Genomic DNA, 12,055 nt, shown 5'->3' with positions numbered 1-12,055 from the left:
ATTCCCTTCATCAGTCCTATCTGCCTTTTCTACTAACGTCACGACAATCACAGTACAACATATCATTGCTTGTCAAATGATTTCTTCAACGGAATAAACCGAATTAATTGTGAGTCTTGTCTCATTTAATAGTTATTTAATTCGTAATCCATTATTCTGCATGGTGGTTAATTGACTTATGTCAGATACAGGGTCCAGCTTTCACACCTCCAGCTTTGAATCACATGACTGTACGTCAGCAAGGTGATCATGGGAATGTCCAAAAATAATAGCTCCTTTCTGTCACGGCACCAAATTAGCCCATTTTGCTGTGCTGATGGCAAACAACAAACTGGCTCATCACACTGTTTCACTGCCTTGTTTATGTCAGCTTTGAAGGGTCACGTGATAGCCTGGTACCCGTTATACACTATATACAGTGCTCAAGCGACAAAATGTCTTCGTTTAAGCAGGGATTTTCACTTGCCTCGAGATGCCTGGGTGTTTGTGTTGTCCTCATCATTTCATCATCATTCTTGAAAGTGGCGAGAATGGACTGAGCAAAGGTCGGGAATTTGTACGGGCGCTGACAACCGCGCAGTTGAGCGCCCCACAAAACAAACGTCATCATCATCATCATCATCATCTTCGTTTAAGGTAGTGACTAATATTTAGTCCGGTGAGGAACTAGAGACATGTGATCGTAGGAACATAGTGGGTTACCGTGAAGACATGACTGATTGATAATTCGTACAGTAAACAGTTTTTTTTTAACACAGGTGTTAAAATTATCAAAATACAAAACTGAATGAAAAGTCGAATAGCCACTGCAGCTGTATTTATTCAAGTCAATTATAGACTCACACAACCGGTTTTGCAACTTTTAAGCTGCATCTTCTCAGCCATCCCCAGTTGATTAAAAACCATCGTCTATGATGAATGACATGTCAGCGCTAAAATCACGAACTGTCATAATTTTACTGATAAAAATATGTTCCTGTCGGTCACTGTCAAGAAACAGACAATGCCACTCATAGACGTTATCCAGGGATTTACTGGGTCCAAAATCCGACACTCTCACGTTTGTTTATCACCACCACAGCAGCTGACTACATAAGCTACGAGAGTCCTGTGTATTTGTCGAAGCGTGTGCTGTGGCCTCTGTTCGGGTACGGAGACGGTATGAGGACTGAGAACTTCGCCTAGCTACGCCAATGGTTACTCTGCGGCATTCTGTAACAACTCTCCACAACATATGAGATATACACCAGAAGATCCGGCTTAAAAGTTGCGAAACCGGTTGTGTGGGTCTGTAATTGACTTGAATAAATACAGCTACAGCGGACTTCTCGACTTTTAATTCAGTTTTAAATTTCAACAGTTTTATCACCTGTACTGAGAAAAGCTGTTCATTATATGAATTGTCGATCAATCGCCTACAACTGTTTTAGCTGTGGCTGCCCCAGTTTTAAAATTGTCTGTACTGTGGAGATGCAAAAGAAAAAGAAGAGTAGGTGTCGAGGTCTCGGTACTCACCGCGAACACGGCGTCAGTGCCTTGCAGCTCCTGCATGGCGGACTCGACACGCGTCCAGTCGACGTTCGGGAAGCTCTCCTCGCCGCTGGGACACAAGAAGCACTTGAAGCCCACCACGCCGGCGTCCACCATGGCGCGCAGCTCGCCCTGCACATACAGACGCCCCGTTATCTCTGCAGTTGGAGACAAGGCACAACGTTACTGGATTCTGCCCTAGTACCCAGAGGTTAAGTGTAATCGAGAAAACTGGAAACTGGGAAGGGAAATGGTGAACATACACTGTAAATACAAGCAAAGGTTTGTTCACAAAACAGCTCTGCTATACGCATAGTGAGTACTCTCTGCTTCGAATAGCGACGAGATTCAAAGGTATCGTAAAGCAATGGGGATTGATCCACAACGTTCCAGTCGCTTTTCTCATTCGTTCTGAGTGAAGCTCCTGTTGGAGTTTACAATTTAATTACAAAAAGAGGCCAGATGGACCTGATTTATCACAGTGAACTCCTAATGCTTTGAAGTAGGACAGACAGAGGCCTCAGCCTCAGTAGCGTAAGACGCCCTCGTCACCTGTTTAATTTGACACAATGTTGTTCAACTTTGGCCTGTACGTGGTCGAACAAGGCTAACTATGCTGGAATAGGAGATTTGTTTTGGTCATCTACCTTCTGTTTTTATTTTATTTTATTTTATTTTTTTTTTACGGCCCACTATCACTTCTTGTGTCGTCAACCTCTTAATCCAGGAGTAGCATTTACACCCAACGTACTCAAGTATTTGTTCGATATATTCCAATCTCTGTCAGTCCTATAGCCCTGGCCATTCTTCTTTTCAAATTTCACCACATATTCCCCCAATTTATTGTAGAACTTACCCCCTTCTTATCTGATTAACCCACCTAATTTTCAAAACCCTCATAAAGCGGCACATGTCAAACGCTTCGGTTCTCTTCTTTACCAGTTTTCCCACAACTCGTGCTTGACTTCAACAAAATGATGTACTCAAAAAAAAATTCTCAGGAATTTCTTACTCATATTAAGCCAATGTTTGATAATCGTATCCTTAATTTGTTCGTGAGTGCCCTCTTTGTCTGAGGTCGTCTGCTTTTTATGTCCTCCTCGGGTCGTTTGTCAAATGCTATTTTGCTTCCGAGACTCATTCCGTTGGTCTACTGCGTGGTTCCCAATTTTGACGTTAAGGTTATCGCTAATCTCATTTCGACCCACATTCTACCGTGTGGCTGCTCTAACGCCTGAAGTCAGCCAAACACCGCCTGAAGATGTCGAAGGGGTTGCCTAACCTTCAGGCGCTGCACCCGCCATGAGGCTTAACGTCTGTCGAAGTTTAAGATAAGTACATTTGTAACGTGCTCGACTAAGGTGCGTGGATGGTACCTAGGGTGTTGCTAAAATGGGGGGGGGGGGGGGGAGGGGGTCCTGCCGCGGATCACGTTCAAATTTCGTAGAATTGTTCTGAACGGTCGTCAGTGGTTCCAGTCTGTACAAGAGAGCAAAAATTGCGGTCGTGCTGCTCTCCAAAGGAGTGACATCACGTTTAATGTAGGTGCAGCCGCACAGTGTTCTTAGAGAAGGATTGAAACTTCTGAGGGTCTCAGCAGTGTCAGTTGTCAAAAACGTCGTCCTGTTGCTCTTCGCACTACGAGCTATCGTTTTCGATCGCGAAATGTGTTGGAATCAAGGGGTGGTTTCATCGACGCCTTTTTTGTAAACCTCTAAGGCCTTTTCCTTCCTATTTTGAACGACGGTGTGCCGGAATGTTTTCTTCGACCACTCACAAGAAAACTGCGTGATTTCAACGCTGGGCCTAAGCCCTTCTGACCTCTAGTGTAGAGGCGTAAAAAGAAGGGATGAAATATGGGTAAGAGGGGCTGCGGCGACCGTGACTTGGTGTGACATGTCCACAGTGGCGTTGGACAGAATTGTGGTGAAAGTTGGTGCTAATGTGACGTCGTTAACCCACCTCCAAGTATTTAAAGCTGCACTATTGTTAAACCTTATTAAAATAAGAAGAATCAAATAAGTTTCGCATTTCGTACATGTACAATTTCATCTTGTGAAAGTACGACCAGTCTTAGTAACAATGTGGGAGGTCATTAGTAAATGGCAGCAAAAGTATATGAATCCACATTTCGATTTAGTAAACAATTGCCACTTTAATTCTGATGCTTCAGTACTTCTTAAGAAACTTATGTAGCATTCTTTCTTTTTAGTATGTACTGTCGTTTACACGTGATAACTTGTTTCTGAGCATTTCCTTTACGACGTATGTGCCCCACGATAGATTATTAGAGAACCAGTGAGAGTTTTTTGCATGTTATTTGCATGTACAAATGTCTCACAGTAAAGGGAAGCCTGTTAATGGTCTGCACAATTCTTATAATTACTTACTGCGTCTGTACGTTTTGATGTCTTGACGCTTCACTGTTAACCCTACGTTCTGTATCGCAGCTTCGAAATAGTTCGCGCCCGCTGATAGGCAACCCACCGAACAGATTTTCAAAATGGGCAGCTGTCATACCCTTCCGGACAATTCGTGTCAATGAACTGCACACACGTGTTACGTTTGCCGCGTCACAAACGGTGCATATATTGAACATCTGTAATGTGAGTTGCAAACTGTGAAAAGATTCTCTATTTTATAAATGAACACACCGTCATTTAACTGTATTATTTTTTGTTTAATAAGACCCAGGTTTTGGCCTTTTATGCCATTTTCCAGTGACGGAGTTTATGTCATTAATTTCTTCAAAATGGCCTAAAAGACAGAAACCTGGGTTGTAATTAAATAAAGAGTAATACAGTCAAATGGTGGTGTATTCATTTAGAAATTGTAATATGACTGTTGCTCAGCGACATCAAAGATTTTTTATTCACTGATGTGTCTGTTTTCTGTACGTCAGGTAGTTTTAGTGTGGTCTTATAAAATTTCAGAGGTACCTGTGAATAACCTGTATGACCCATCCCTCCTCACGTTGGAAAGCGAAACGACGGGAATTTTTTTTTCATATTTTTGCTTCTGACTACGACATTAATTAAAATAACCTGTGGAAAAAATGTCGTGGAAAAGTTAAGACGTCTGTAAAACTAAACTAAATCCTATATATAGAATAGAGTTTCATTGCTAGCCGTGAAACCCAGTGCTGTGTGATAAACGCTGTGGAGTTTTCACAGAATAGGTATTTCTTTGTACTGTTGACAATACCGCAACAGTTGCTGTCAAATAACACACTTCTCCATGTCATAAGTAGGATATTCATTGTGCACATTTTGCTTTTTTTCGTTTGACGTGAATACTTGAAAACTGACGTATTGAAAAACGGAAGAATGCGACCGATTTACGACAATTTTTTGCTTCAGGATCACTTCGTAACAATAGTGTTCACATTGCGGTTTTCGTTATTTGAGTGCCATCGTTCGATGTGATCGCTAACAACTCCGTCAAGATATACAGGGTAATTCAGCTGCCCCTTCCGATGTGGTTTTATGCAACCCGCCTTTTTGTAGGAAATTTAATGTCGTTAAACTTTTTACTGGGATACGTTTTCGCTAGAGGCTGTAGTTTTCGAGTTATTCAAGAAAAATATACAAAGTGACCTTCGAATGCAACCTCACTCCCACATTCAGCCTTCACCGGTCAGCATTTCTAGTATGTTGTTGATGGCATTCCGTCTACCAATGTACAGAAATTTGCTACTGCGCGAATTATCATTGGCTGGTGTTATTACGCTTAGTCGACCACTTGCAAACTGTGAAAGAGAACTGACGTTTGTCTAAATTTTACCTAACAATTGTGTGAAGTTTGACAGCATGAAATAAACAATTACATCGTTGTATTCGTCAGGCCTTCTGACACTGTGCTTGTTAGGGTTAAGTTTGGATGGAATTGTCAGCGTGATTACTTTTCGCGTAGCGTTTACAAAAGTCATTTTTTCTTTCATTACTCTTATGTGAACATTTAAACTGATGATGTTAACGAAACAGTCACTATGCCCGGAGGCGTCATAGCCCAACAAACAGAAACCAAAAATGTCTAATATCGGGAACAGTTCGCGTAGTTGAAAATTTTTGTACAGTGGTAGGATGGAGTGTCACGAACAACAAACTAGAAATCTTGACAAGTGAGGGGTGAGCGTGGGGGTGGAGATGCATTTGAAGGTCACTTTTGTACGTTTTTCTTGAATAACTCGAACTCTGTGGCCTTCAGCGAAAATGCATCCCAGTATAAAACTTAACTACATTAGATTTCCTACAAAAAGGTCCTGTTCATTTTTTTCTGTAGGAGGAACAGTTTGCGCGCAAGCGAACGAGAGAATATGAAAATCTAGCGCGTGGTAATGAAGGCCAGATATATTGCGTGTTGCATAAAACGACATCGGTAGGGCCAGCTGAATACCCTGTATAACTATTCCAGTTAAGCACTCTGAACATCTTGAAGTCGTTTGAGATATGGCTATGAATTATACTTCATCTGACATGCGTTGGGTGGTATAAGAGAATGATGAAAATTAAATCGGCTGGTAAGATAAGAAATGAGGAGGTTCTCCGTAGAATCGACGAGGAGAATAATACGCGGGAAACAATGTCTAGAAGAAAGGAGAGAATGATAAGAGTTGTAACGTCAGGGAATGGCTTCCGCGTCACTAAAGGAAGCCATAGAAGTCGGAAATTGTAGTGGTAGACAGAGACTGGAACATTCTTCTCGTTCCTGGGCTTTATCTCGTATCTGCACCTTGTCGGCCTGTTAATTTTCCTATGTGGGAATGTTAGTGGTAGAGAATGATAGGATTCAATTCCGGTCGCCACCCTCCTCCTCCACTCCTTCCCCACCCGTCTGTGGGGCTAAATTTTGTGTATTACAACTGTCTGCGCGTAGTGTGTGAACGTTTTTCTAATGTGTGCGTATCGTCTAAGTGAGGCGGGATGTGGATACCAACCCAACATTCACCTTGTCGGTTGTGGGAAACCGCCAAAAAACACATACAACCTGGCTGGCACACCAGCAGTCGTCGCCGTTAATCCTCTGGGCGGATTCGATTCGGGGCCGGCAAGTCTCGCCGAATCCTAGAGGCAACGTGCTAACTCGCGCGGCTAAATACAGCCTGGAATACACTCAGGACATAATCATCATTGCTGGATGTTGATGCTACCTACAGATGCAGGTGTTGGCACAGGAGGGGAAGAATAAATTGAGGCGGAACAGATCAAACCCAGTCAGAAGATCGCTGACTTCCCCGCTTTGTTCACTCAAATTCCTGAAGAGAGAAATGAATATTTAGTGGTGTGGCGTGTCCAGGTCTACTGCAGCAGGCATGTTGTTCCTGGTGCATAGTAATGGACACTTGCTAAAGATCATTACGTGGCACAGTCTGCAGTATCCCACTCACAGGGTTTGTGCAACTGGCACATATGCTAACTAGCCAGTGGGTCAGCGTTTCCACTGTGATGTTTGGCTCACACCTGTTCTAAACCAGATATTCATCTTTAGGGTTCTGATGCTATATGCTCTTCAAGCTTGTCTGGTAAAGCACATTGAGTGAAGCACAATTCCTCTTTATTGGTTTGGAAACACAAAAACATTCTACTGTCTTTTGAAAAGACAGAAGTCTGCATGTGATTGCGAATCCGCTCAGTGAAAGATAAACAGTTCCATTGGTGTACTTTGTTACTGTAAAAGACAGGCCACCTTAAAATAAATATGTACTAGGAGACATCACACATTTAGAATATACACCGCATCATAGTTCTGTGTTGTGCTACTAAGACATAATTTGTTGAAACTAGTTTACAGAGTGTGTATTCAGGCTGTTACATACTGTGAGATTTAAAACTTTCCCGGTGTACATATTGTTTCACAAAATTTTGGGTGAACTGCCGGATGTTTGCAACTTCCTGCCACAATATTTCGGGGCAGAGTCTTCTGGCCATCTTCAGGTGATACTGGCGAAAACTCCCTGAGCTCTGGTATTTAAGGACTCTCCGGCACGTGCGTAGTGGATTCACTTGGCGTTGCGCGTGCGCTACTAGAGTGCGTTCGATTCTGCTGCGCCGCGCGCCCTCCGTGGAGAAAACTCGCTGCATCGATATCAATTCGATTGTCTTCCTGTGGTTCCATCACAGAACTACGCCGGCTACGGAGGACACGAAGTTTTTCGACGATTGGATTCCATGCCGAATTCAACTGGAAACCGTCGTCACGATTAATAAGAGACTCATTGTCAGACAGCCGTATTTCCTCGGATTCATTAATAATAGAACTCCAAAAGTTAGTGGTATGGACCATAATTTTTGTCCGAAAGAACAGATACAATCTTCATATAGTTAAGGCTAACCGGGCATTGACCTTCTTCTTCTGTGCGGATGCACACGTATTGCCCGGACTCTTACGGGACTCGGTAAGATTGTCTGCCGGGAGTAATGAGTGTAATGGGCGGGGGCACCACGAATGTAGTGTGTGAACATTAAGTTGGGAATGTGGGTCTCACGGGGAGCTTGCAAGGGATAAGTCCCTGCAGTCGCACTATCCTCTGTGCCCTCGGTGCTACGATGGATAGAGCGTCTGCCATGTAAGCCGGAGATCCCAGGTTCGAGTCCGGGTCGGGGCACACATTTTCAACTGTCCCCGTTGATGTATATCAACGCCTGTCGGCATCGTAGGTTTTTGATTTAATTATCATTTCCTTCAGATGTAGAAAGACGCCTACCAACTTCCGTTTTTATCGCACAACTTCTTCTTGGTGTTGGGATTTTATTCTCCTTTAGTGTGTTATTTATCTGATATGAATCAGCTAGAAGAGGAGCGTGATAATTCGTTAGTATTTTACATTCCCAAAATTACCCTTTCACGCCGCACTTTACATGTAGACATACTCCTAAATGTGGAAGATAATAATGGCAAAGACAGTATTTTGAATCTTAAGAGATACTACCTGTTTAAACCCTAAACCGACGTAACAGAAACGAATGAATAAAGGTGGAAAGACGTCAAAGACGCCCATATGCTGGAGTAAGGGTGTACTGTGCTCCTTCTCCTCCCTCCCCCCTCCCCCCTCGCCCTGACTTTCAGGGAACGGAAAAAATATAGTTTAGTCAGGGTTTTCTCTTCAAGAAAATGATTTAAAATCCGGTATTACGATGATTTTTAACAGCGTCGGAAATGGAACTTTTTTATGGGTGCTTGAAACTCCTCATCCCCTCCCCCTCCCCCCCCCCCCACCTCTTAAAACTTCCTTTGGGTGCCCTTGAAGACATCTCCTGGAGTACTTTTGTTAGAGCTGACAAGAATGTTATGCTTTGACAATTTGTTTTATTATAATTCACTCGCAGTGGGCAGCTTTCTCGTTTCTGGACTATTTTTAAACTCTTTTTGTATCAGTTTTATGCATGACTATTTCTCACAAGTCCACTATATGAGTGGTTCCCAACATTTCTGAGATCTTTGCTCCCAAGCGTAATCAGATGTTGGCTAGTACCTGCCCCCTTCGCCCCACCATCAACAACTTTAGCGCCTAACTGAACATTAGAATGAAAAAGAATTTTCTTTGAACGCTTTTATTTTTTAAATGATGGAAGATAAATGATGTTTAGTTTTCGTAAATGTCTTAATAAACTCAGAAATAATAGTCAATGAGACAATTGGTACCGTTTAATTCTAAACCAAATTTTATTTATGTTTATAGAAAGATAAAGTAATTCTCAGTCCATCGTCAGCGCTATCTACAACTCCTCAGAAAAGAAGCCTAATTATCCACATTGATGGTGTATAGTTATTGCAAAACGTGCTTCCTCTGCACCACTCGTCTCCCTAGTGACATTGCTTCACTCACGCCCTGCAGCCACATTTTCAAATCAACCAAGTCAAAGCTTGTACACTATTCCTACTGCTTGTGTACCACTAGATTCCTGGACTCCTTACCCCTGAAGTGTTAGAAATGGGAAGACTTTAGGCTGCCAGTGCTTTGCTCCTGACCACTGCGGCACAGTAGTGTAGTAGCCATTACATAGTTACAGTTGTGTTGTGATCTCAGTTAGATAGTTTATTGTAGCGAAGTGAATAATGAAGCAGTTTCTGGTCCATAGCGGGAACTACATACAATCCGGAGAAGGAACTTTCATGAGATATTTGAGCATATATGAATGAGTTTTACTGTTACAGATGGATATACAAGGTATATGTGCAGTAGGTGGACGATGTGAGAAACAAGGGAAATGTTCGTACATTCGTTTCACAAGCTGTAACCTCCACCAAATCATTTCACGGTTAATGCTTGCATTTGGAATAAAAAAATGTAATTATTGGTAATTTATGTAATCAGTATTATAGTTTCACGGAACAGTGATGATAATAATAATGATCTTTTGAAAATAGTTCAGTTTCGAGACCCAAACACTACCTAACCCTTTCTCTTTACCCCATAGAAAATTTCATTTTACCCCTCAGGGGGTAATTAAACACAGGTTGGGAACCAGTGCACTACATGATGGTAACTGGACAGGGTGGTGGGCCGTCCTCCTGCACAACTACAGCTTGATGACAGGCGAAAGTAGCAAATAGTGGGTGGTGGATATGTCGTGATTTCAGAAATTTTAGAAATTTTATATGATTGTGGCAACTGCCCGAAACAAAATAATTGCATTTGGTGCAAAAAAAAAAAAAAAAGAAGAAAGATTGGTGGTCAGTGGTGAGATCTATAGTGACGGTCAAAAACCAGAGTGCGACTAGGACAGTGGAGGAAATTGGCCATTTCTTTTGCTATTTAGGGCAAAGATGGGAAAGTAAAAATTTGGTTAACCAAATGGTTTTCGAAGCCCGCGCTTCCAAATGAAAGACCTCTGCACCTCGTCGCTCTAGTGTCGGAACAGCACGGAAGCAGTACTTGCCTTGTTGTCGGGTACGACGCCTCCCCACAGAGCGACGTCTACGTGCAGTTTGCCTCCAGATGCTTCCAGTTTCGCCTGCAGGTTGTCCTTGGTCGTCGTCGGCGGCCTCGAATTCCTGACAACACAGACGTCTTCTCACTTAGGTGCTACACGCTATCGAAACGCCTTTGCCAAACCACATCTGGAAACAAATATCTCATCCAATGGATGCAGCAGTGATCATCTCACGTTTATTGATTTCAGCTTAGTGCATTATTTTGAGTTTTGTTCGGTCTGGGGTGCGCAGCAGCTTGCTCACTAGCGTCAAAGAAGAGTAAATGAAAGATAATAAAAATTTATATTTAAGGAAATTTGAAAATAACAATAATAATAATCAAAACGAAAGACTAATATCAACGGAATTCTAAATTAGTGCAGTCCAAAGTCCTACCGCATACAGTATAGTGAAAGGTCATTACGCTAGAAACACTCACAACAAATAAATAACGTACGTACCCGAACGATGCAGATAACATTTTGAAGGTTGTTTAGAAATACTTTCTGTATCTTTTGGTGCAATGGACCCGTGGTCTCCGGCGGTCCGTTATAGAATGCAACTATTATTTATTCGGTTTGGCATACAAATTAAATTGTATTTATGATTTACTGGGATTGTTACAGAGTTTGCCTGTGATTTTATGAAAATACGTTCACAGTAATGAGGAGGTCTGTACTGTGTAAACACAAAAACGTAGACCACAGAACAGAGAATAATGCAGTAACCCCCACATGAAACACGTACATTTCTGTCATCATGCGTTCAGTGTCTTCTGTCAGTAAACAATGAAGTACATTACAATTAACAGCCCAAGACGTGCATATTGGCGAATTCTTCATCAGTAAACCTGCTGTGTATGACTGTTAACGTACAACTATGGCTGCCCGTAAAATAAACCCGACACAAAACCAAGCGGTACTGAATAATAGCTTGATGGCGAAGAATGAAGTTGGCATTACTTCACTCAACAGCGAGTACCGTGAATGAATGGATCGAGTTTGTTTCTAAATAAGATACTCACCGCATACCGTCGACATTTATGTTACTGTGAGATTTTCATTGCAGTACATATGCAAAGATAAATGGCCGTAATAAATCAAAGGAAATCCAACGAGTCATCAGTGAGCAAGGATCAATTCTGTTGAAATATTTAGATGAACAACCTCCGAAGTTTTGAGGATGGGGATTGAGGTCACCCTGTGGAATTGCTGAGAAAGATACAAAAATTGTATACTGAGCACAAAAAACGAAATTATTTAATGATGTGCTATGTAACGTCTCAGTTTCATTTTAATGCACCCAGCGTAGGATGTATATTTTCATTACAGTATATTTTTAGTACGTTGTCCTATGCAATTTTTAGCAAGGCAGCGATTTGCCTTTTTCTCTCTGCGGATACGCAGACAGTATCAGGGAACAGTTGTCGATCATTAACAAAGAAGCTAGCAGTCTTTTGTGAAATATGTGATTTACGCGTTTAGTCGCTGTTTTATGAAAGCATAGTTTAATGTAACATTATTGTGACATATGAAGTATTAGCCACGATGAGAATGTAGAGAGTACTTGTTGAAAGTTAACATCTGCAGTGCTCAAAAATAATTTAAGAACA

At 41.9% G+C, this 12,055-nt stretch overlaps 1 protein-coding gene across 1 annotated transcript in view; it reads right to left on the bottom strand.

Annotated features, from left to right (window-relative positions):
- LOC126174773 (allantoinase) overlaps positions 1-12,055 on the bottom strand; it is a 218,258-nt gene that overhangs the window by 81,812 nt on the left and 124,391 nt on the right. Inside the window, exons 4-5 of the mRNA XM_049921114.1 lie at positions 10,410-10,524; positions 1,516-1,662 (exon numbers count right to left, since the gene is read on the bottom strand). Coding sequence (XP_049777071.1) covers positions 1,516-1,662; positions 10,410-10,524 — 262 coding nt within the window. The remainder of the gene's footprint in view (positions 1-1,515; positions 1,663-10,409; positions 10,525-12,055) is intronic.

This window comes from Schistocerca cancellata, chromosome 3 (genome assembly GCF_023864275.1).
Source record: "Schistocerca cancellata isolate TAMUIC-IGC-003103 chromosome 3, iqSchCanc2.1, whole genome shotgun sequence".
Classification (NCBI taxonomy): domain Eukaryota; kingdom Metazoa; phylum Arthropoda; class Insecta; order Orthoptera; family Acrididae; genus Schistocerca; species Schistocerca cancellata.
Note: the sequence above shows the minus strand (reverse complement) of the source record. Positions and strands in the feature narration are given on the sequence as shown.